Source organism: Centrocercus urophasianus, unplaced genomic scaffold (genome assembly GCF_019232065.1).
Source record: "Centrocercus urophasianus isolate 14NV4802_14NV808 unplaced genomic scaffold, USGS_Curo_1.0 seq_12, whole genome shotgun sequence".
In the NCBI taxonomy this organism is placed as follows: Eukaryota; Metazoa; Chordata; class Aves; order Galliformes; family Phasianidae; genus Centrocercus; species Centrocercus urophasianus.
The window spans coordinates 53931372-53955608 of record NW_024884364.1 but is presented as its reverse complement, the minus strand read 5'-3'; the positions used below and the strand labels follow the sequence as shown (position 1 = coordinate 53955608).

The 24237-nt window shown below is 37.8% G+C and overlaps 1 protein-coding gene across 1 annotated transcript; it reads right to left on the bottom strand.

Moving 5' to 3' along the window:
- Positions 1-23628, bottom strand: TUBGCP5 (tubulin gamma complex associated protein 5). Its single transcript, XM_042810017.1, has 24 exons — positions 23441-23628; positions 21320-21373; positions 21129-21237; positions 18975-19071; positions 18311-18421; positions 17678-17757; positions 16532-16667; positions 14379-14496; positions 13627-13716; positions 12985-13078; positions 12464-12695; positions 12038-12240; positions 11384-11499; positions 10474-10742; positions 9424-9622; positions 8020-8208; positions 6947-7129; positions 6586-6670; positions 6351-6471; positions 5270-5448; positions 4354-4479; positions 3694-3782; positions 2475-2575; positions 1-1059 (listed from the first exon to the last, which is right to left on the bottom strand). The coding sequence occupies exons 1-24, from the start codon at positions 23626-23628 to the stop codon at positions 1013-1015; spliced, it is 3216 nt and encodes a 1071-aa protein (XP_042665951.1). The 3' UTR covers positions 1-1012.
- Between the last annotated feature and the right edge of the window lie 609 nt (positions 23629-24237).

Here is a 24237-nt window from a genome sequence, read left to right as displayed (position 1 = left end):
TCTAATTCCAATTATTTAATCTTTTATTTACTCAAGTAAAAAGGCAAATGGCTGCAATTTTCTTCCTTTAATTGTAGGTGTACTCATGTCAGAATGACAAAATTACGGGGATGTAGCAGGGTTGTAGAACAAGCCCTACATCCACCTCTCTAAAAATGTGCCCTTTCTGTATTATGATCTACCTCTTTACAAGAAATTAACTATTAAATGAACTAAATGAACTATTAAATGAATTAAATGTTTTGTTTGCAAAAAGCTTTGAAGGAGAATGATCAACTTGTATCTGATGACTTCTGAAACATCTCAGCAATCCAACAGGTAAAAGCAATGTATTTCACACTGTCATCTTCATCATGCTTAAACTGCCAACTTTACCACCAAAATGAGTATGCTTTCATCATTTAACATCAAAAAATATCAGTACTTTATGGCCTGCAACAATCCAATTAAGTTAATGTTGGTGTTTTTTTAATATCAGGTTATTGTAACAGTCATAACTGTTCCCAAAGAGTGCTTCAGAGCCATTAAACAAACAAGATAAATGGCTCTTAGCTTCTTTTTTTTTTTTTTCCCCCAAAATGAACTCAACCAACCTTTTGAATAATAAGAACTGAGTCACACCACTGCACAGTGCCCTGTGACCTAGTCACAGCTGCAAAATTAATGGAAACAATAAATCAGCAATTATTCATAATAATAATAAAACCAAAATATTTATACAGCACAAAATACACTTCATATATTTCAGGCAAGATTGTTCAAGCAGGATGCATTTTACAATGCACATTTTTTCATGTTAAAGCATATACATACAGAGAACAATACAGCCACAACCAATACACTTAAATACCTGTACATTATTTACATTTGAAAATACTTTACACAACCCCAAACCATCAGTATAATTTAACTATATACGTTTCAAAATGGAATGTAAAATGCTTACAGTTAACAAAGGACATTCAACATAAATGCTGCTTTCAGTTGTTCTGCAGCTCAGCAGATTCAGGCACTAGCTCTGTTCCATGCCAGCCATCAGTGACAGAGCTAAAGATTCCACTGTGAATCAAACCATTTTAAAAAGTGAGTATCTGCACTTAGATCAGTCTGCAAACATTCACTGTAATATTCAATTTCATAGTTTAAATGGAAAATACTAGTTTATTTTTTAAATGTTAACACTTCAGGATTTAGGATGCTAAAACATTTTAAATGTTATGAATTTCTGACATTTCTTAGTGATGATTAACTGATAAGAACTGGCAAGAAGTAAGATCCTTTGTTTGAAAGACTAATGGCAGCAAATGGCAGCAAACAGAAAACTGGATAAAAGTGACAAAAGTTGAGGGGAATTATGTGCAGTTAGCCATTCTCACTGACAGTTCTTGCAGACAACCTCTTGTTGGCTGAAGAGCAGCAGTAAGATATAACCCTCTTTTAGAAGCCCATCTCCTTTCCCTATTGGAAAAGGCTGATCTCAGAGGAAAAACAGATGAATGTGCATCTAAAGCTAATCCAAAGCATCCCAGCTAATTCCATTCAGAAGTCACACCCTAGCTCTAACTGGCATTGACAACCCATTTATGCCAGTATCAGGCTGCAAGTAGAAACACAGATATCCTCTTCTGCTGTTTCTGGTACTGAGTAACCTCCAGCAGGCAGTCAAGAGCATAGGGCCAGCTGCAGCTAAGGCATCAAAATATTAAAATGTTATTTGTTCAAGCTATTCCCCAGCTGTCACCTAGCAACATCAAAAATGCTTGTATACGCTCTTCAGGTCTTTGTTTTAATTACCTATTCAGAAGACTGCTTTGGCTGTATCAGACAAGGGATACAGGCTGAGGGAGCTGGGCTTGTTCAGCCTAGAGATGAGAAGGCTGCAAGGAGACCTCAACTGCACACTTTCAGTATTTAAAAGGGGATTATAAACAGGAGGGGAATCAACTTTTTACAAGGGTGGACAGTGATAGGACAAGGAGGAATGGTTTTAAGCTCAAGGAGGGAAGGTTCAGATTGGATGTTAGGAGGAAGTTCTTTACACAGAGACTAATGAGGTGCTGGCACAGGCTGCCCAGAGAGGCTGTGGATGTCGCATCCCTGGAGGCGTTCAAGATGGGGCCTTGGGCAGCCTGGTCTAATGCCAGATCTGGAGGTTGGTGGCCCTGCCTGTGGCAGGGGGTTTGGAACTTGATGACCCTTGGGTCCCTTCCAACCCAAGCCATTCTGTGATTCTGTGATCTTCTCTTCAAGCAAACAGGTAAACTGAAGATAGTTGCCATGAAAATTAAATTAGGGTACATATATTCTAAAATTAATTAATTCAACTTATTCAGAAGTAAGGCTTTATGTTTCTCTGAATGCTTCATTTATTATTTTCACAAATTAGATTCTTTATTCTGTACTGACAAATAGATTAAAACTTAAATACATTTTGTGTGACGAGTGCAGGTATATGAAAAGCATCATGTACTTACAGTGAGGAAAAGAGCCTCGGCAGACAGCTTTGTTGAGGACAGTTACAAGAAACATGTGGCAGTTTTTAAAATCAGATTCCATTTTCTCTATGGATTCCATCCTACAAAGAAATATAAGGGAGGTACACTTACCAGTCAGTCAACCTTACTTATATTTTGAAGTTACCTTCAAAATATAAGCAAAATTTCACAGTGAACAACCAACATGTTTTTCGCACTGCATTCCATCTTGAACTTAAAATATTTCAGTTATATTTGAGTATACCACTCTAGAATCTAAACTGTGGCCAATTTAGACTAGAGTGCCTGAACACTATCAGAGTGGCATTACTAGTGGTTTTGTCATCCCCTTGTAAGTATTTGCAGTTACTAGGAGGAACTTTGTGGTTTCAGCTGATGAGAACTACTGTTCTGAGGTAATCTGAACAGTTTTCAGGAATTTCAAGACAGGCATTCCTGGTCCCAAGTGCTTTGGAGCTCTTTGGGCCAAACTTACACTTCCAAATAAAACAAGGACACATAGCAAGTTAAACAGGGCCCCGATCACCCACACTGTTTCTTATTACAGAATCACAGAACAACACACAATTGTAGGGGCAGGAAAGGACCTCTGGAGATCACCTAGTTTCTACATGAAAATCTTCGCTCCAAAGTCAACTTTCATAGACTTCAACATCTCCACATTTTGGCCTTGAAATTTTGACAAAGGTTTTATAATGTGGACAGTCTAGTGAGAAAAATAATTGGATTTAGATTTACCTACACTTATTTTTAACCTACATTTATTTTTAAGAAAGACAAAAATGTACTGCCTTCTAGAATGAAAGTCATGCAAAACAATCTCGCTTTTCGTGAGCCAAAAAAATGTCAGCAGCTGGCTGCCTATGACTTTAAACCACAACAAGAAAACAAGATCATAAACAAAACCTATGAACATCCCATTTTATCACTGCGAACAAATATGGATGAAAACCTCTCTTTGTTGCTATGCTGTACAACCTTTTCAGATACTTTAAAGATACACACGAACCATACTTGCAATCAGAAAATACCAAATACACACTCACAGAAGCACATGATACTTGTTATGTTCTAAGATAAATTTCACTTCTATTAAGAAATAGTGATTAGCTTCTGGCATCTACCATTAAACATCTCAAAAGCACGTTTCTGAGCTGTGAAATCACGACTGGGTTTTATTTTAGGTACGTATACTTACTTCCAAGCCCCCAGACCCGCCTGCCAACGGTCTGCAAACATCAGCACTAAATTTAAAACTTTCATTATAGCTTCTTTGACAAAGCTCACCTAAAGTAACAAAACAAAAGGAGTAACAATCAGAAGGTAATTGTTAATGAAGGGAAAAATCATTTTCATTATTAAGGACACAAACATATCCTACGCCTTCCAATCTTATCTGTAAAAATGATCTCCAAGGCGTAATACAAGTCTGCCCAGTTAAGATATGCTTTGTATTTGCCTTCATTCATTTCATGATTATTTCAACGAGGATTAGTCCAGACAGTATATGAGACAGGCGACTGTGACAACAGACATGTCTCCATTTCCTACTACACTAGCATGAACAATCCTCATTACATTTCCAAGCCTGTTAGTTCAAATCCCAGCATCTCTAAAAAACAAACGTATGTGAACTCCAGTGTAGATAATTTAATTTTATTTTCTCTCCTTTACAGAAAGCTGAGACTTGCAAGGGAAACAATATCAGTGTTAATCCTAAACAAGTTACCACTTCCTCAAGAGAATCTATTTATTACAATGCATATATGAACTGCAAAATAGGCACAGCATCACTAATACTAAACTATTTTCATGTCCTGCTGAACTCAGTACATCAGATACTCCATTTTTTACCCACCTTTTCTCTTAGTAAGCAGCGATCATGGATTGTAGATAGATATCTGTAATGAATCTTTATTAATTGATCTAAATCTTTAGCTTCTTCTACCTGGTGCTGAAATTCCAAGCCAGTACTGTGAAGAATCTTAAAGAGAAAACCACAGTTATTTAAATTCTATGTTGCACACAAATCCTTGTGACTCATTTCCAAGACTTCCTTTTTGAGAGCCAATAATTGCCTGATACATTCACTCTTCCCTTTCCAGTCTCAACCTGGAGGCTCAGCCTCCCAGCTACTATAAAGTAAAAACTCTGAACTCATCTCATAACTCAGTGACATTTTGTATACTTTGCACAAGTCGGAACATTATCACTACACACAGACAGATATTAGCTCTGGAGGAATCAACTTGGACTGTATTATTTCATTAAAGGCCAAAAAACAGCAATTGAGTAGATATGAACCTTCCAGATGTTACCTTTATTTTTGAGAAGTAATAATTTTGGATCTGCCTGGCAGAGATTCTTTTAGAAGAATCCAATTACAAAAAACATCTGCAGCAACACTTTTATGACCATAATAGCTCTTGAGAGATTGTTAACAGCTTAAAGAAACCTATTTTGGCATGCACTGCACACACAGCTCTGGTACAAACAGACAAAAAGAAAAAAAAAATATATGAAAAAATAATATCCAAAGATCAGTCTGCATACAGAGCTTGTGAAGCATTTTTAGAATTGATTTTAACTGCCTAAGTGAAAGCTGAAAGATTTTCTAGCTTAAATTTTAGATTAAAATCACCTTGCAGAACAGACAGTAGAAAAGGATTTTGCTTTATTAACTTATATCTCTTTGGTCTGGATAGTTTTAAATAAAAAATAACACTGCATTTTACAAGTTCTTAGCATAGATGAAATTATGACATAAGACAAACCCGAGTCATGATGTAGTTGTGCAGGCTGTTAACAAAATGCATAAGTTTCACTCTTAAGAGGAACATGCGATGTATTTGTTGTTTTATACTTTCTGTTTGTGGTCCAAATCGAGGAAGTGTTCTGTGTTCTAATAAAGTTCCCTCTTTAACCTGTGAGTTTTCTGCAGCACAGACTAGTTCTAAAAATAAAACATATTAAAACCTTTATGAAAACAAACTGTAGCTAAAATGTTACTTAAAATTGATTTATTTCTCATTACTATGCAAGATATGCTGCTATAAGATTTTTCTTGCAATTCAGGAGTTTTATTAAAATATAGCAGCAATATATTGTATTTTGAAAATATGTATATAATATAATTTGATAAATATTAGAACAGGAAATGCTATTTAAAAGTTAATTATGTACAAAGACAATAAATAAATAAAGTGCATACTATCTCCACAAAGGGGGAAATACTTAAAACCTTATCTGTAAAGTTTTAACAATGGAAAATCACATACTTTTAGGAACAGAATTTAGCTGATGTACAAAACACAGATGAAGCACCAAACTTTCTAATTTGACTTTCCAGGACATGAATCACATATCAACTTCATATACGAAAGGAAAAGCATTATGACAGTGAAGATTAAGACCTCACCAGCAGATCTCTTTCTACAAACATCAAATTATTAAATTGTAGCTTAAAGTACGTATTCTTATCGAGTTTACTGTTTCAATCTCAATTTCAGTATTTTTTTCATCTTGTTTTCTAAACTTGCTTGCAAGATATTACTCACAAAAAGCTTGGGCTATGAGTAGAGGACAGATCTTCCTACAACAGCAAGGTAGGAAGATCATACATAAACCAACTAGACCTGAATCAAAGTGGCAACAAGAATGCAGGAATAACATTGTTTATGAGGCTGAGGAGATGTAAAAAGCATGTCCTATTTAATATATCTGAATTGTGAAGCTAAAAGAGATTAATATTTTACAGATTTAATCAAATGCTCACTTCAGAAAGCAGCAGACCACTTATATCCTTAGACCCCCCAGAACAAGTTTTTAGAGTCTCTTATTCGAACAGCTTCTTACCGTCAAATCTTAGAACATCTAGACTATACTTGGCCCACTTTATTTGTAATAAGAGCAGAAAAACTTGGTTGTAAATCTTTTGGCACTCTAGGCTTATAACTATGTCCACAGGCCAAGGAACCTAAGAACAGCAGAGGATAAGACAGAGACAGAAAAGGTAAGTCACATTAATACAACACTCCAGATCTATTCTAGAATAAAAACCAGCAGCAATATTAAAGTTACTATACCCTACCTTATAACTTAATGTCAAGCCATCTAGGGTGTGGACAGGCAGTTTCTTCTTTGCTGTATCAACACTTTCAAATGATATAGACAACCTTCACAAGGAAAGAAGTGATTTTATTGGTGGCGATCTAATTCTAAATTAGTGGCTACTTGCATTAGAGATTTTTTTTTCACTGTCTTAAACATTGCCTAATTTAATCTGATAGAGCTGTGTTGAAAAGGGAACAACAGCTCAAAGCTTCACTGAAACAGATTCTTGCAATGAATGTGCATTAATTAGTATTGAACTATGCCAGTGAAATGTACTAATATAGGCAGATGTGAAAGAAAATGCAACTGAAGTCTATTTTACAGGATTTTGCATTTACCTTGAGCTGTCCTCTGGATAGCGCTGCCCTACTGCTTCTTGAAGCTGAACATTTAAGAAGGCAACATTCTGCCAAGCTTCCTTTTCTCTAATTTTGTCAAAAATGGATGTATAGAAATCATACATAGTATCTCCAGCTTCAAGTAAGAAAAAGTTTCTCATAGCTTGCAAATATTCTACAAGCCTAAAGAAGGAAAAAAAAAATATAGAACATTATGTAAGTGTTCATCATACAGGTGCAACCAAACCTTAACAACTCTTCATTATACATACTGAACAGAAATGTAATGAAATCCACTGCTCAAGAAAACCTCCAAACATGTTCAAATAAAACAAAATAATCAACTCATTTTTTCCTGTCAGCTTGAAGGGCATGCTGTCTTCAACAGACGTGATCTCGGCATTCAGCCTTCTTACAGGCCAGACAATTCTCCAAAATGGCTGTGAGTTTGGCACTGCTGTCCTTTCTGAACACAACTTAAGAGAGTTCTGTGTAAGAAAGGACTTCAAAATGCAGTTCCAGAAGGTGATGATAGTGATTCTTCCTTCGCAAAGCATAGGAAGAACAGTACCTCTGCATTTCTTTCAAAATACAACTACAAAAATACTTTAAGTACTTAAGGTAGCTTAAAAGCATGACCTCTTCTGACCACCAAACAGGAATAGGCCATTTTACTTCATGTTGTATAAAAATACTGCATAACAGTGTTTCACGTAGTATAAATTTTTATATCAACAAAACCAAATTTCAGACTATATAAATACATTCTGGCCTCCTAAAATTCATCTTTCAGTTTCAAATGACAAGGCTACTAAAAATACCGTCCAAAAGAATTTCCCTGTTTTTCTTCAGTGGGTGTTCAACAATGTATTTGCTGTGGGTTTAAAGTAGATAGACCAAAGTTTCATCGTGACCTTCTTAGACCTCCTCTTTTTAGTTAAGTATTTCCTTGATGATTGAATTAGTACAGAAAGGCCTTTAATTCACATTTGTTTTTTTTAAAGAAAATTCCTGCTTTTACTTATATAGTATAACATTGATAATTAGAAATGCTAAACACATTACTTTCTTACCTATAATCCTTCTTTAAAGTTTGCATTAGATTACCACAGCACTCCAAGTATTGCTTGTCTATGTGAGGATAAAGGCAAGACCTCAGTGTCAGTTCAAAAGTCTGGCAGGTGACCGATTCTGAGGATCTATCCACACAAACATCCCCACCAGTAAACTTCTCATGAAAGTCACTCTGCTCCAAATATAATCTTAAAAATTAAATATAATAAAAATACTTAGGTTAGAATACATGTATATTGTGCAAATTACAAAAGAAAAATGTCATACCTTAGAAAATTTTAATCCAAATTGGAACCTCTACTCAAAAAACAGGATTGCAGAATAAAAGCTGTTTGCAGCTATTAATTGTAACTGTTACATTAAAAGTTATATTATTACTATGTAACACAGAATTATATAATATTACAGTTGCAACCATTAATATATTAGTTTAGTTTCACCTAATATAGTGACCAGGCATAAGAATACTGAAAAGGATGGCATACTGTAATCACTGCTAAAGGAGTAATTCCAAAGAACAACCTCAAGTTTGAACACTATCCAGCTTAATAAACCCTTTCTCATTGGAACTTTTAAAACTATGTTACTGTTACGCACACACAGTAGCCAGATGAACTTCCCAGTAAGGAATTTTATTTTTTTTTTTTTTAAGCCAACAATTCGGGAAAAGAATAAAGTTTGTTTGAGGCACCTTGAGTATAAGATACCTGTATTATTTGCAGGCAACCTACATTTGTTAATTATTACTGCGTCAGAAAAGGTCAACTTATTATAATGATGTTTGAAAAGCTGCTCGGTAGTTGAATCCAGTGTAAGAAGCCTGGTCCACTGCAGATATCGCCTTGATAGACTGGATGAGTCAGACACTGAATTAACTTACTATCTAACTTAAACAAATAGTACCAACAAATGAGAGAAGTGATAGTTTTATCTATCAATAATTATGACTTCTTTAAAACAACTTACTCTGAAGTCTGAACTGAAAACACAGAAATTGCCAAATAGTATTTAGGAAAAACCTCATATTGCAAAAAACCTCATATTGCATATCAAAAACCTGTATATTGCACACAAATTCCAAGCAAACACATTTACAATTTAGATTTTACCACAGCATTCATTACTTGAACACTTATTAATGTGCAAAAAAGGTCATGAGAAAGGCTGCATCTATTTACTACACTGATATAAGCAGCCGATTCCTCACTGATTTGTTTTTCTCTAACAAAGCAGAAGGGTAGTATTCATTGAGATTCTGCCACTGATTATTGGTGTTCCTCTTTATTCTGTTTGCTTGTTTACTGCAGCAGCAATAAAAATTTGCTTTACCAGATGTCACTGAGCAGAATATTGCTCTCAACAACACAGCAGGAAGACCATTCATCTAGTGGGTATTTACTTACCTGGCGAAATTAATAGCCAGCAGCGGGTCATGGACATCATCCAGTTCCAAGTGCCTTTCTGCTATAGACTGCATCTTTATTAGGCTCTGCTTGGTGGCCTGCTGCTCTGTAATAATATCTGGAACAGATTCTTCCCCGTGCCTCAGGCGAGACTGCACGGATTCCAGGAACAGCGTATACAAACTCTTTCTTTCAGCATCTAAACTGGGCAACGTGTTTCATGGTAAGATTTCATTCTAAGAGAAAATACTGCCTGAACTACAAGACCAACTGCAGAATCTAGCATACACTTGATACATTTTAAACAAAATGTAGGCTACTTCTCAAGTAAGTACTTAGAACTAAATACTGCTAAATCAGTGGGGCTAGTCCAATGCTTCAAGTCGGGCATTTGGTTCAACACGTTGCTAATTAGAGACTATAAGAGAACTTCTTTCTCATAAAGGCAATTCTCAGCACCTAAAACAACCATGTCACAGAGGGAAAGAAGCCTATAGAGATACCAACATAATTCATTCAAAAAACAAACAAACAAAAACAAACAAAAAAAAAAATAAACAACCAACACTGATTACCTGCTACACTATGTTTTACAATCATTGAAAAAAGTAACCTGGCTACAGATACCCATAAAAATGTCAGCATAAGTTTCATCTAGTTATTAATAAACTTTTTTTTGTTGAAGTACCATATGTCACCTCAAAATTACTCAACTACTGAAAAACAACTATTTATTAGACCAAAACACAGTTTTACTGTTTACCATGTTTGTCTAATAACAAATGAAATGTTCTGAAAACAAGCTTATGAAAGTTTGAAGCAGTAAGATCTGAAGGGAGTACTTGATCACTGCTCATTGTTTGCTTTGTTTTTCTCACTTGACTGCATTGGAAGAGTAAGTTTTCAATCAGATCTGGAGTTACAAACCACGATACTGACATATAACGAGGACAGTGAAGTTGTTCCATAACCACAGAAACACCATTATATAAAATATTCCCATGCTGTTAGTTACCCTATGGATTGATACCCCACCAACCGACAGCTCACCCCTGGATGCGGCCTGCTGTGGAGAGCCATCTTTGCATTGAAGATTCTTCAACAGCTGCATGGATTTTCCAGCCATGATGATTTGCTTTAGCACAGGTTTCAGAAAAGAGACCATAGTGTGCTGCCTGCTTGAAGGGGCCTGATCACTGCCAGAACTGGCACTGGCATTATCACTCATCTTCTCTTCATTCTCTGTTTTTTCTGACACGCTATATAATGTGTAGGTAGCATACCAAAAATCTCTGTGATTAACTGGAACGTTTTTGTTCCTGCAGAAAAGACAAAAAAGAAGAAAAAAAACAAAAGAAGGCGTTGAATATTTTCCTTTTTAAAAGATGAAACTTCTTTACAAGAAGGTTTATCACAGAATCACAGAACTGTATGGGTTGGAAGGGACCTCCAGAGATCATCGAGTCCAACCCCCCTGCCAAAGCAGGTTCCCTACAGCAGGTCGCACAGGTAGGCATCCTGGCAGGTCTTGAACATCTCCAGAGAAGGAGACTCCACCACCTCCCTGGGCAGCCTGTTCCAGTGCTCCGTCACCTCACTGTAAAGAAGTTCTTGCGCACATTTGTGCGGAACTTCCTATGCTGCAGTTTCCAGCCGTTTCCCCTTGTCCTGTCTCCACTCACCACTGAAAAGAGTCTGGCCTCGCCATTCTGCCCCCCACACCTTAGATATTTATAGACCTGGATCAGGTCCCCTCTCAGTCTTCTTTTCTCAAGGCTGAACAGACCCAGTTCACTCAGCCTTTCCTCACAGGAGAGATGCTCCAGGCCCTTCACCATCTTCATGGCCCTTCACCATCTTCGTGGCCCTTTATCATCATCTTTCTTCTATACGTTGCCTTTCTTTCAGAACAATCAAGAAGTTCTTTCAAACTATGAGCGTCCAACATCAGCAGCCCTACCTCTGAATGATGAATTCCTTTGCAGGATCAAACAAATTGCCGTGGACAATCCACTCATCCACTGTCTGTAAGTATGGCCTCACAGTCTCAACCCAGAGAGAGAACAGAAGAGACACCTGAATTTAAAGAAAGAAAAAAAAAAAAAAAAAAAGCTGAACATTTTTCCAGTAAATATTAAAAGCAACATGGCAAAGTCTAACCCATTAATTGTATGACAGTAAGTTTATAAGATATACTTAACTATACTTAACGATTTTTAAAGATCAAATATTCAACTAAAAATACAGGCCTAGCACTATAAATGGAGACGTGCATTGTGCAAGTTCCCCCTTATTACTTTTGTCATTGCAAACAGACCCAAACAGCACCTTTCATTACTCTCACTCTGACATTCCTTAAATGATAACTGATAGTTGTAACACACTGTGGTTTTATAATGGACACAGTGACATCTATACATTTTCACTAATGCTCATCTCCTCATTAATCTTGTATGTAGTTTGAGTGAACTCTCATCAGAAAACAGTACTTCATTTTGGCTACCAGATTTGTCCCCAGTTGCTGAAGGACAATGTACTCAGTCAGCAGAGTGAAACCTGCTTTACCAAATATTCTAGAGTGTGATTTCATTCAGGATGAATGATTTTTGCCTACCGTTTGCTCAGATGCTTCTCCAACGCTGTCATATTCCAGAATAGCTTTGTAAAGAGTATTAAGCAGATGAGATGCTCGTACAACATTCCTGGTGTCAGGTGGCACTTCTGCTACTCCTGTGCTAAAAACCTTGTGAAGTACCTTCAGCTGTGCCAGGCGGGGAGACAGCTTATCTATCACTATCGAAAGTGTGACTGTTTTGTCTGGGGAAAAAAAGATGGGGAGGGAAAAAAAAGATGTATAAACGCAACACGCAACAGAAAATCAAATTTTGGTAATGCTATTCATGAGGTTTTAAAATGAAGAATGGCATCTTTCACAGTTTCAAAATGCCTTCACATAATATTTTGCATGCTTCCCTCATAAAAATTTCCTTCTGTGCCTCCCTCTTGTAAAATATCCCATAAAATTTCCCTTGCACTGTACCTTTGTTGATGATGCATTTTTCAATTTCGGTAAGTTCTTCTTTGAAGCTAATGAAGTATTTGTATAAGGCCCACATAAAAGCTTGGTATGTTCTGAATGGGGCTTCAGTGGTTTTCTTTGGAGTAGAAACATTTTCTGGGCTGTGTCCCATCACCTCATCAATAAACTTCTGCAGTCTAAACACAACTTGACCATACGCAGCTATCTGCTCCAACACAGACCTTAGGCAATTCTAGAATAAAGATATATATGTATATATGTATATATATATATATATATATATATATTTTCTAATGAAAGCCTAACAATTAAATCACAAAATATTTATCTGAATTAACACGCAATGAAATTCTGCCATCTTTACTGCTTCATCACATAGAGGAAAAGCCCATTCCACTCGGACTAAATGAAGAACAATTACGGAAATGTTACTTTCCCACAAGCAGTGTTAACTTCCTAGTCCCAAAAACTACACCTTCCTACTGACAGATACATTCAGCTGAGATTCAGAAACAACTTACATGGGTTAAGTGAGTTACAATTATATCATTCCGCACAACCACTTTTCCATCATTCAGCTGAAATATAAAGAGCTTTTTCACTCCTGAAAGTAGCCTTGAAAAGAAACAAACGTTAATGCTTTTTCTTTGCCTTTATGGATTCACAACAACATTAATAAAAGAATCAGCTCTGCCTTGCTTACGTTTCTGTTTTCAAATGAAAGGTGCTCAAAGATCAACTGTAATGCTATTCATACTGTTAAGCTGTTGCTAGAACAAGAACAAAACATTGACACTACGCAAACACATCCTAAAGTTCCTCTTCAAACAAGACATCTTCCAGCCATGGGATGAATCAAAACCTACTTCGCAAAATTGGACACTATATTAGAAGATTCTAGGGCAAGGTAAGAACAACTTGGTTCTTCTTAACAGTTAGACTTGAGGAATCAATACATACAAGCAGCATTTTACATTTTCTTTGTAAATCTCAATGATTAAATATAAACTAGCAGCATCTGTGTTGTCAGCAACACTGGAAGCTAAAAGCTCTGTAATAATTCCTTCTTCAGATACAACTTCAAAGGTAAATCTCTTATTTCCTTGAATGAGGATACAAAAACATACAGACTTAAAATGCAAGCTTTTTGATATTGCTCTTACCAAAGAGTTTCCCTTATAACCTGGGTTTCTGTGACTAGTGTTCTCTCTTCTGGTACATATAAAGGATCACTGGTGTACAAGTGGTGGTCCCTAGTAAAATGTGAAATGAAAACAATTTAAGGCCTGAAATCGAAGATCAATAATCTGAAAGAAAGGATGAAGCAATACTCTTAAGGCTCAGTTTTGCTCTAATTGTATATGAATAGATACAATGTTCATGTAGACATTTTAAGTCAGAGCTTGTTCCCACATTGTTAAGTAAAATACTATGGAAAACATTCACTATCATCTAGTTGTACACAGCAGGGCAAACAATTAGGTAGGAAATAAGTAATGAATTTGAGATTTTTTTTTCTGTTTTTAATTATTTCACTTTCAATGTATGAAAAGTTATGGAGTTAATCTTTCCATTCCAAAAACTAAGCCTAAAAGTAAAGTTCCAATTTCCTGAACTCATACCAGCAAATTCACCCTTTATCTCAAAAGTTTGCTTCTGAAACTGAAGCTTCCCCAGGCAACCACGACCTTTTCCCTGTAGTAATGCACACTTCTTTGTAAACCTTCCACAGTATTTTTCACATTTTAGGACACAATGATTATTCGTATTTGCAATGTTTGATTCTTTATCAGAGGCAACAGTTACACAAGCAATAACTTTATTAGCTTTATACTTCATAGTAAAGAGGCTTAATTAAGTCGTTATTTAGCTTTACGTGCCAGCAAGGAAGATGCAAGAGACATTGTTTTCTCACCAGACTGCAGCTAAGTTGGAATGCAAGTGCAAACTATGAGAAAAACGAGGAGCTCTTCCTGTCCAGTACTGAGGAACGACATGCTGCTCCAGCCAGCTGCGGGCATCAGGCTCACCAACTGTAAAAACACACGACTGTGGTGAGGTATTTATTTCTACATGAAATGCCTATGATAACGTTTCCATGTGTTTTTAATAAGCCTATCTGCTCAGCTGCAGAAGCAAAGATCTTTTAATATATATCACAGTTTTCAACTGCTTACATTTCACCTTGATCGTGTGACTTGTGCATTAATTAACTCACACAGAAATGTCTCACCTCTTATTTGTATTCACCTAAGTACTGTGTTCAGTTTTGGGCACTCAGTACAGAAAGAACATTGAGGTGCTGGAGCAGGTCCAAAGAATGGCAATAAGGCTTGTGAAGGGCTTGGAGAATATGCCCTATGAAGAGAGACTGAAGGAACTGGGGCTGTTTAGTGTGGGGAAGAGGAGGCTGAGGGGAGACCCTATTGCTCTCTTCCAGTATCTGAAAGGTGATTACAGCAATAGTAATATAGCAATAGTGGGGCTGGCCTCTTCCCACTGGTGACAGGATGAAGGGAAATGGCCTCAAGTTGCACCAGGTAAGTTTAGGTTGGATATCAGGAAACACTTCTGTACAGAAAGGGTTGTTAAGCACTGGAATAGGCTCCCCAGGGAGGTGGGTGAGTCACCATCCCTGGATGTGTTTAAAAACTGTTTGGATGTGGTGCTCAGGGATGTGATTTAGTGGAGGGTTGTTAGAGTCAGGGTAGTATGGTGAGGTTGTGGTTGGACTCGATGATCTTTAAGGTTTTTTCCAACCTGCACAATTCTATGATTCTATGTCTTAAAAAACAGACTCGGAGATGTACCTAGTTTTTAACTATTCCTCAGAGAATGCATTTTTATTTCAGGCAATTGTCACATGATATATACACGTCATGGTTTTATGATGCTTGGTTATCAGTATTCCACATCATAACATCATGTAGTGCACTGGGAGTTAAAGAGTTAATGCTCCAGGTCCAGGTATCTGTCCATGAAGAGAAGAACTACTACATACAACAGAGACTGTTCATTGTTCTGTTATTATTTCCACTCAGGGGAAGAAGACAAAAGCCCTTGTAGGTCACCTGATGGATCATCTGGCTCATGTCTGTTGCTCGTCTCATCTCAGCATTAAAGTAAGGTATTCAGCTTTTGGACACTCTCTCTCATATTTGATTTATTAGCTTAAATTCTAATTACAGTGTGTTATAGTGTGTTATAGTGTGTTATCTTGCATTCTGATATCTTGTTTAGCAAAGTAGTTTGTTTCTCCTCAGGTCGATGTTGCTGTTTTGTTCTAGGGCCCATCTCTCTATCCTTTTCCTTTCTCCAGGGCACAGATCCATGGGTCCCTCTGTCCTACTAGTCACAGAACTGGGCTGACCCAGCCCATAAGCCATTGGCAATACAAAACAAAGCAGACTTCAAAAATAAACTGCCAAATATCACCATCTTTATCACGCTGTTCCTTTTTGCTATGCATTCAGTACATTACACAAAAGTGTTTTTTTCTTAAATGTGGTTACTAAGAAATCCATAATGGATCTCAGTAGATAACTACTACTTATACAAATTATGAATATTACAGGCTTCTTATACAGGATATCATAAATCCAACAATATTCTATGTGAAAATCTACTGCTATAGTTAATATTCTGTGAAAGTATTCAAAAATAAGCCACCAGTACTCTAATGACATAATACTAATTTTTCAGAAGTGTTTTATACCTAGAACTGAGTCAATCAGTTCTGTTGCCAATTAAATATTATTTTAGCATCCTGATAGTTAATAATAAGCATTTACTTTATACCCATAAAGCTGCATGCTACATCTACTTTGGAAGTTTTCATTTCTGTCTTTGAGTATTTATGCCTATTTCCACACAAATAAACAGAAGCCTTCTCCATCAGCCTCAACAGAAATTAAATAAAGCTTTCCATGTTGAAAAATTAAACGAGTAAACACTGAAGTGAATTATAGGTCTAAAATGCAGTGTCTCACTAAAGAATAATAAAGCAGTATTTGTTTGTAAAATCTGAGTACGTATGATTAGATTAGAAACATTAGTACTTAAACTAACCTTTCCAGGAAACATTAGGTACTGCTTTCTTGTTTGGATCTTGGTCTTCTAAAGGTGTTCTGTCTACTTGAATACCCGAGTCCTCCCTGCTCAAAGGCTGAGTATCATCCTCCTCCTCACTTTCTCCAGACCAATCCTAACAAGGGAAACAAAACCCCACATGTTCCATTACAACATAACGGACAGATCTATACTCAGTTCCTACTGATTTGTTGTAACTGAATGTAACAATTTTCTTTCTGACTACAAAGCTAATTCTGAACGTTAAGACTAACATAACTGTCACAGAGACTAGTTTAAATTATATTAACATTAAAGCTGCACGTTTTAAGTGGAAGAAGCATTTGTATTTATCTGCTCAAAAACTGAACACTGTAGAATAAAACACACGCTATTGATTTTTCAAGCTATATTCCACATGCCCAGTCACAAGAGAAGGCTCTGATGATGATACTGTGCTTTTCAAAGTTACTGATAGAAATTCTCCTGAGACTCAAAAGGTAGCATGACCTGAACTTCCTGTGCTTCTTACTTACCACCAAAACTTGCCACAATACTGGCAAGATTGTAACTTTCAGAAACCCGTGTTAGGATGATCTGGGAAAGCCACATTATGTTCCATTAATTTCAACCTGCTTGGAAATCTGCTATAGTCCTCACCTCCTCTTGCCATATACATTCTACTCTGATGCTAAGAATTTCACATACTCCTTTATACTACACCTACATTATAGTTATATAGTATATATACCTATATATACCTATATTAAGTAGGAAAGAGGTCAAAAAGAGTACCCAGGCTGTGAAAGAAAAGCAATTTACTTTCTCTGAAACCTTTCAGGGGAATCAGAATTAAGGAGTGGAAGAGTTTAACTATAGAGCTAAAGGAGGCTTTGATTAGTAGCAGGCAGACGAGGCCAGCTCAGTTGCAAGGCTAAGTCAGAGCAGAACGAAGAACAAAAGCATTTCTATTGCTGCTACTCTGAGTATGCCTGAATCTCGTGGTGACAAGAAAGCAACAGCATGCCAAGGAATCCTTTAAGAATCAACGTAAACAGAGCACACAAGTCAGGGTAATTTAACCAGATCTCCAGCGTACTTCAGAACAGTTTATATGCTCTCCTTTTACTTTAAGAAATTACTTACTGGTGACTCTATGCCTGGGCCAAAGTAAATTTCTTCTCCTTCCAACAAATACTTTCCCCAATCAAATTTTTCTTCCTTTTCTAGGAGAAATATAAATAAAATAAAATAGTAAGTATCACTTCACTCTGATTTCCTTTGAAAACAAATTCCAGAGCTTAAATTACCTTTATACTTTAAATCTAAAGCAAAGACATAGTCATCCACTTAAGGTTACACCACTGTTCTTTTAACAAGGTTATACACTTTCAACATGACACACAAACTGTGATATTGACTACGTATATTCTTTATCTCTGAGTTCTCAATTTTATTGTTTATACACTCAAAATATGCAACACGGAGTGCTTTCAACACATTTATCTCTATAATGTTACACTACCCTATCCTTCAGTCCTGGAAAAACATGCAAGAATGCAACTTATCACTGACTGTGACTACTCCATTAGCTCAGTGGAGACAGTCTAAACGTGTAACTTACATATGCACAAGCATAGTGGACGATAAACAACAACAAAGCAAGAATTGTCTTACTCTCCTAAAGACACCACATATCCACGATGTGATGTGTCATATTTTAAAAGTAACAAATCACACTTAGAATATATTATATCTTAAACATGAAGCTTACTCAACTGTAATTAGAGCTGTTTGAGATAACCTCTTCATATTCACATTCCTGGAATGGGCTGAAAGTGCATTCAAAACACCGCCGAGGGAATGTGCAGAGATCATTCAAAAAGGAATCTTAAGATGCAAGATTTTCTTTAGGTTAGTCTGAAATATTCTTCTTTCAGTCTACGATACAACACTGCAAACAAATGGGGGATGGTATCCACTCAAACTTAAGCACAAGCCTCATTTTAGGCACTGAGTGAAATAGTCCTACTTCAGAATGCAGGCAACTGGGGTCTCCCTCTGGGAACCTTCAAAGGTATTTACCTTTCCTTGACTACATTGGGAACACAGGAATTTATATTACCAAAGTTGTTTCAGTACATATCCTATTAAGGTGCAAGACAGAGACTGAGGATAGAAACCAGCTGTCTGCCTTTGAGCATGTAGGAGCTCCCAAGGTACTTTGCTGGCTGGAGAACTCAATTATGGAATGCAACATAAACAGGAGGTAGGAAAGGTTATTTGCAGACTATTTGAAATGTAAACATTGTAAAAAAGACAATCAATAGTGCACCTTGATGTGATGGGAGATAATAAAATGGAGAGGAAAAACAGCCTTCTTATCAGCTTGTATTAACTGAGTGCATCTTTTGTTAGCAACACAAACATCTTGTAAACTTACCTGCTTCTTTTTCTCTTGGCTTTTCCACATAGGTGGTGTTAGATGGAGAATCAGACAAACATAACAGAAGAGACAGTATGGAATAGTGTGTATCTGTCTATAAAACACATTGGAAAAAAAGCTAATTAAAAAGAGATTGAAAAGATTTTGGTTAAAAACAACTTCAGCCTATTATCTTTAAGAACGCTCACAATTAATTCCCTTACCTCAGTCCCAAACTAAAAAATAAGATCTGCAACACAATATTAAATGCTATCTGCTCTCTTCTGCCCACCAGCTAGCTGATCAATATGCAAATACTATGAAAACACTCTCAGCTGCCTCTTACTGAGCAGCTAATCAGGTGATATGGAAAAGAGATAAGAGGAACCCGGAACTACTGTGAAAGTAAGAAGTCAGCTGAGGCCAGATAAGTGCACACAGCTATATCAACACGGACAAAAGAAAAGGCCCTGCAGGTATCTAAGTCTAATTTCCTACACTCCCATGGTTTGTTATTTCAAGTAGAGGCTAAATCAAAGTTAGCTAAAAACATTTCACTAAAACTGCTACATTTAGATATCATCTTCACATCATCTTCCCTCATCTGAAAACTTACACTAAGTGTTAAGGACACATTTTTAACTCTGATATTGTGCTAAAGCAGTTTTTGAAACAGGCCTTCAACTAAGCTAGAATATTATAGCAACAGTGGTATTTGGCAAAGATTGGTGTTACGGTCCTAACTCCTAATACTTGCTTAGAGGACAAACACTGCTCTCATTAGTGAGCTTTTTCTTTCTGAAGCAAGATTTTTCATTGGCCTCATTCTGACCTTCCAGAGTTCTTCAGTAGAACGCCTCACATCTAGCCACGTGGATATTCTGCTATCCACATTCCATATGCATGGACTTAAATACATGAAAAGCTCATTGGGAATGTGATACAAGCCCACTTCCAATAAGAATTCTCAATTTCTTTGTAGAGCAGCATCACTCTCAACTAGTGTACATGGAGTATAACATGTTCCCACTGAACATTACTGACCTTAAGGGTTAATGAAAGAGTTTTGGTAGGTCGTCAACAGAGCCGCAAATGAGAGCGGGCATTCCGCTTAGAAGACACAAAACTGTTAAATACCCAACCTTCCCAGTTATGTGACACTGCTGAAAACTAAAAGCAGTTTAACTTCCAAGTATGAGATACATAAAATCTCCAGCTTTATTCTAGTTACAATTAAAAAAAAAAAAAAAAAAAAGTAAAAAGTCCTAGGATACTTGCAACATTTAGAATGCTTGCTTGGATTTTTGTTTTTATTTGACTCTCAAAATAAGTTAAAGGTTTGTAATTAAAAAAAACCTAAGGAGCACAGTACAGTAACTCAAGATGTGCAAGCTATTGAGGGCTCCACATTTTTTTTCCACAAAGTAGAGGAAAGCTAAAAAAAAAAAAAAAAAAGTCCAAAGAAAGGTATATGACAGCAGTTCAAGGAGAAGGAGACTTGACTCCAACTACGAACAGAGCCTTGTATTAAAGAATGACATTATATGGAGCAACACCTCTCAAATTGCAAGCTCAAACCTCCTAACAGCAGAAATTCCCAGTTTTCAAAGGTGAATTTCATAATAAACGACCACAATGGAAAACGCCCAAGTGAGACAATTTTTGCCATTTCCACTCAGGCCACATCTTAAACTGCTTTGATACAAACTGTATCGAATGCCAAAAAAACCCAACCCACTCCAAAGCCACAAATGCAGTCTCATTAACAAAGCTACAATCCATCACTGTTCCATTTGGGAATAATAAAAATCAAAAGGTTCAGATTCATTATCTAAGGTAAAAATTTGGGCAAAGGGCAAGAATTTCTGCTCAGCCAACATCTAGACAAGGGTTCAGCTACATTTGTACAATGCTGACCACAAAACATTTGCTTGGCAGTGAAAAATATATTCTGTAAGTCATGAAAATGAGCACACTGGAACACTGAAAGGACAATAAGACTGCTTCTAAAACAAATAGGGAAACTACAGAATACAACTCTAAAAATACATGATGTGAACAGCAACCACAAACTACTGCTAAGCCATCTGAAATTTCCAACATGACATTACAGTAGAAGCCCACTGCATCAAAAAGAGTGCAAAAAGCAGAAGGAAACTGTAACATACGTACTTTTGTTTCTTCTATGCTTGGGAGTGGTGAATTCAGAAATTTTTCTGTTAATCTTTTCCAGCTTGCTGCTTTTCCCAGGTCAGAATGAACTATCAATTTTTCATGTATTCTAATTAAAAAAAAAAAAAGTACAAGTAATGCTTCAAAAAAAATTAACTAATCCATTATTAATCCATAAACACATAACTCACCCTTCTATAGTCCTCTCTACTTTATGACTGTTCACATCAAGAAAACGGTGAAATCTGTATAAGAAATCTGTATTAGAATATGCTTGATAAGGCAACTTACGTCAGAAAGAAAATAAAGTCAATTTACACGATGGCAATTTTTTTTTTTAAATCTTATTTTCTGTTTAACAAAGCCTGCTTAATTCAGCAACATCATTAAACATCAACAAAATTTAATCTCCGTGCCTCTTATCTCAAGGAGGATTAAGGGCAATCAGCCTTAAAGACAGAAAAATGGAACGCAGCTTAAATTTAACCAGCAATTCCAGATGAATGGAAAATTACTGCAGTAACAGCAAAATAAGTAATTAAAGTATGTCATCAGTTAAGTCAAGCAGAGCAAGGAAATAAAAAAAAAAATTACTGTCAAAGTCATCTGTGTCAAACACACAAATTATCTGGGACCTGCACCACAAGCACAGGCAAAACAAACACCCACATGGAAAGGTCTGTAAACCTAAATGAAACTCCTCTGTAAATGGCAAAGGACAGTGCTGAAAAGAAAAGACAATCTCATCCAAACAAACAAAAAGATAAACGACCAAAAGTAGCATGTATAGGGATAAAAAAAACCCCAAACTTGTGAAAGGTACAATAGATTTCGCAGAAGACATCAAAACACAAATAAGATTCCTCATTTAGGAACAGAGGGAGAAAAAACAGGAAATGGGATGTAACAGCACTGAGCACATGAGCAAGATTCAAGATACCAAGAACACAGGCCTGAAAGCTAGCCTAAACTCATATGACTGCAGAAAGAAATGAAAATCATTGCCTCTGAATCAGAGGCAAAAGCCAAGTTTAACCAAGCGAATTTGGAAAAAACAATCTACCATCACCTCACGGTCAAGGTAATGAGCTAAAAAAAAATCAAACTGCAAGCCTAATAGCAATGCTTTTTAATAACATCATTGAACAATAAAGACATGCCTGTATTTAGGAAACGAAGATGAACCTTTTTGTTAACCACGGATCTACTAGCCTGATTTTAGCTGCATCTAAGGCTTTGGAATAAATACCAGATAGAACAACTAGAAATGACAGTAAACAGTGGCAAGCACAAGAACTGGAAGACTTAGGGGAAAAAAAAAAGAAGAAGAAGAAAAAAAAAAATGGCTGGAAAGAAAAATTTAAAAATCCCATCCATGGCAAAGATAAGTTATTAAGGAGAAAGAAAGTTATTAATAAGAATCATCAGAGGTTTTGAGAAACTCTGGGGCCATGAGCGACATTTAGCCTCAGCATGACCACTGTTACAAGCAATGCTTCTGATGTGGCTACAAAAGGATTAAATGTAGTACTGTGGTATGTAACACAAAATACTTCTGGTAAATAAAAAAAATCACAACGGGACAGCAGTTACACCATATTCCCACATTCCCAATGCACACAAGTGGCCTCCTGAATATCTATCCAAGCTGAACTTGTCAAGCCTCCACACTGTTGTCCAACAGCTATTCACTGTTCTGTATAAAATAGCCTTATTTGAGCCTACGAGGTGCTGATTCCCTGCCTCACTCAATGCAACGCAGTAATGCAACTGCTTACTTAAAAACTGGATTTAAATAGCAATAAAGCATGGAGCTTTTTTTTGCATAAAGCTCAGCAAGCACATATGGCCCAGCAGTGGCAGCAGCCAACTGGTGGTGAGGGAAACTGGAAATGGGTCATGTCAGGAGTGGCAGCAGACAGTGAAACGGTGGTTGTGATAACTGAAAAAGCAGCGTGGGGACGTTCAGTAGGAACTGGCTTGCACTGTAACACAATGAAAGGGATGCTGCCAACGCAGGAGTACGGGAGGCAGGTTAAAATACACCATGTTTACGACAAGCTCAGATGACATTCGGCATCAGCAACGCTCCAGGCCGGCAGCTCGCTCCCCTGCTCACCACGCACGGCCATTACTCTTCATTCCCCTGCAACCAACAAAACGCTGCCCGCTGAGGCGAGGCCGCCGAAGGGCACCTTCTCCCGCGAACAGCGCAGCGGCGGCTCAGCTCTCCTCCGCAGCCGGCCCATAGCGCAGCCCACAAACGAGCCCCGGGGCCGTGCAGCGGCGCTCCTCAGTCCGCGGGCGCTGACCTGAAGTTGGACCAGGCGAAATTCAGCGCCGTCTGGAACCGGCCGCCGCCCGACTCCTCCTCCTGCTCCTCCTCATCCTCCTCCTCGGGGAGGCCGGTGACGCTCCGGATGAGGGCGCGGACGGTCCGGTCCTGCTCCTGCTCGAAGCGGCTCCGGCGGCCGGGCGAGGCCAGCAGCGGGGCCGCCATCGCCGCGGCGCGGGAAGGGGACCTCCGGGAGGCGCCACGGAGCCTCCTGCCGCACCTCTCGCGAGATTTCGCAGGGACTCCTCACGAGAGCACAAACCCCCCGTCAGTGGGGGGAGGTGGGAGTCAGGCGGGAAGGGAGTGTGCGCATGCGCAGGGCGGGAACGGAGGGTGAGCGTGGACGTGCTGAGTGGTCGTGTGGAAGTGGGAAGGTTCCGGGGTGTGAAGGGCTCCGGGTATTGTTGCTGAACGGTTCAGCGAGCGTCGGTTGTCTCAGAGTGGTTGCCACCACAACCACAGCTCCATGGTCGGCGGGTGTCACTTGTTCACGGTAGCATAACACAGGGTGGGTCATTAACTGCTGAGTAGCAATCCTAATGAAGAGTCAGGGCTGGCCCACGTTACATAGTTCATTTCAGTAACCCACAATTGCACGGATCCATAGGGTTTGGAGGGAGCCTCTGGAGATTGTCCGCTCCAACCCATCTCCTGTTGGGCCTCTTTTGGCAGTGAGGAGGGTCTGAAGTCAGAAAAGTGTGCTCCACCACAGAGGTTTTCCCTAGGGTTTTGTGCACAGTGTCTCATCATCCACCCTGTTGTCATGAACAGTAA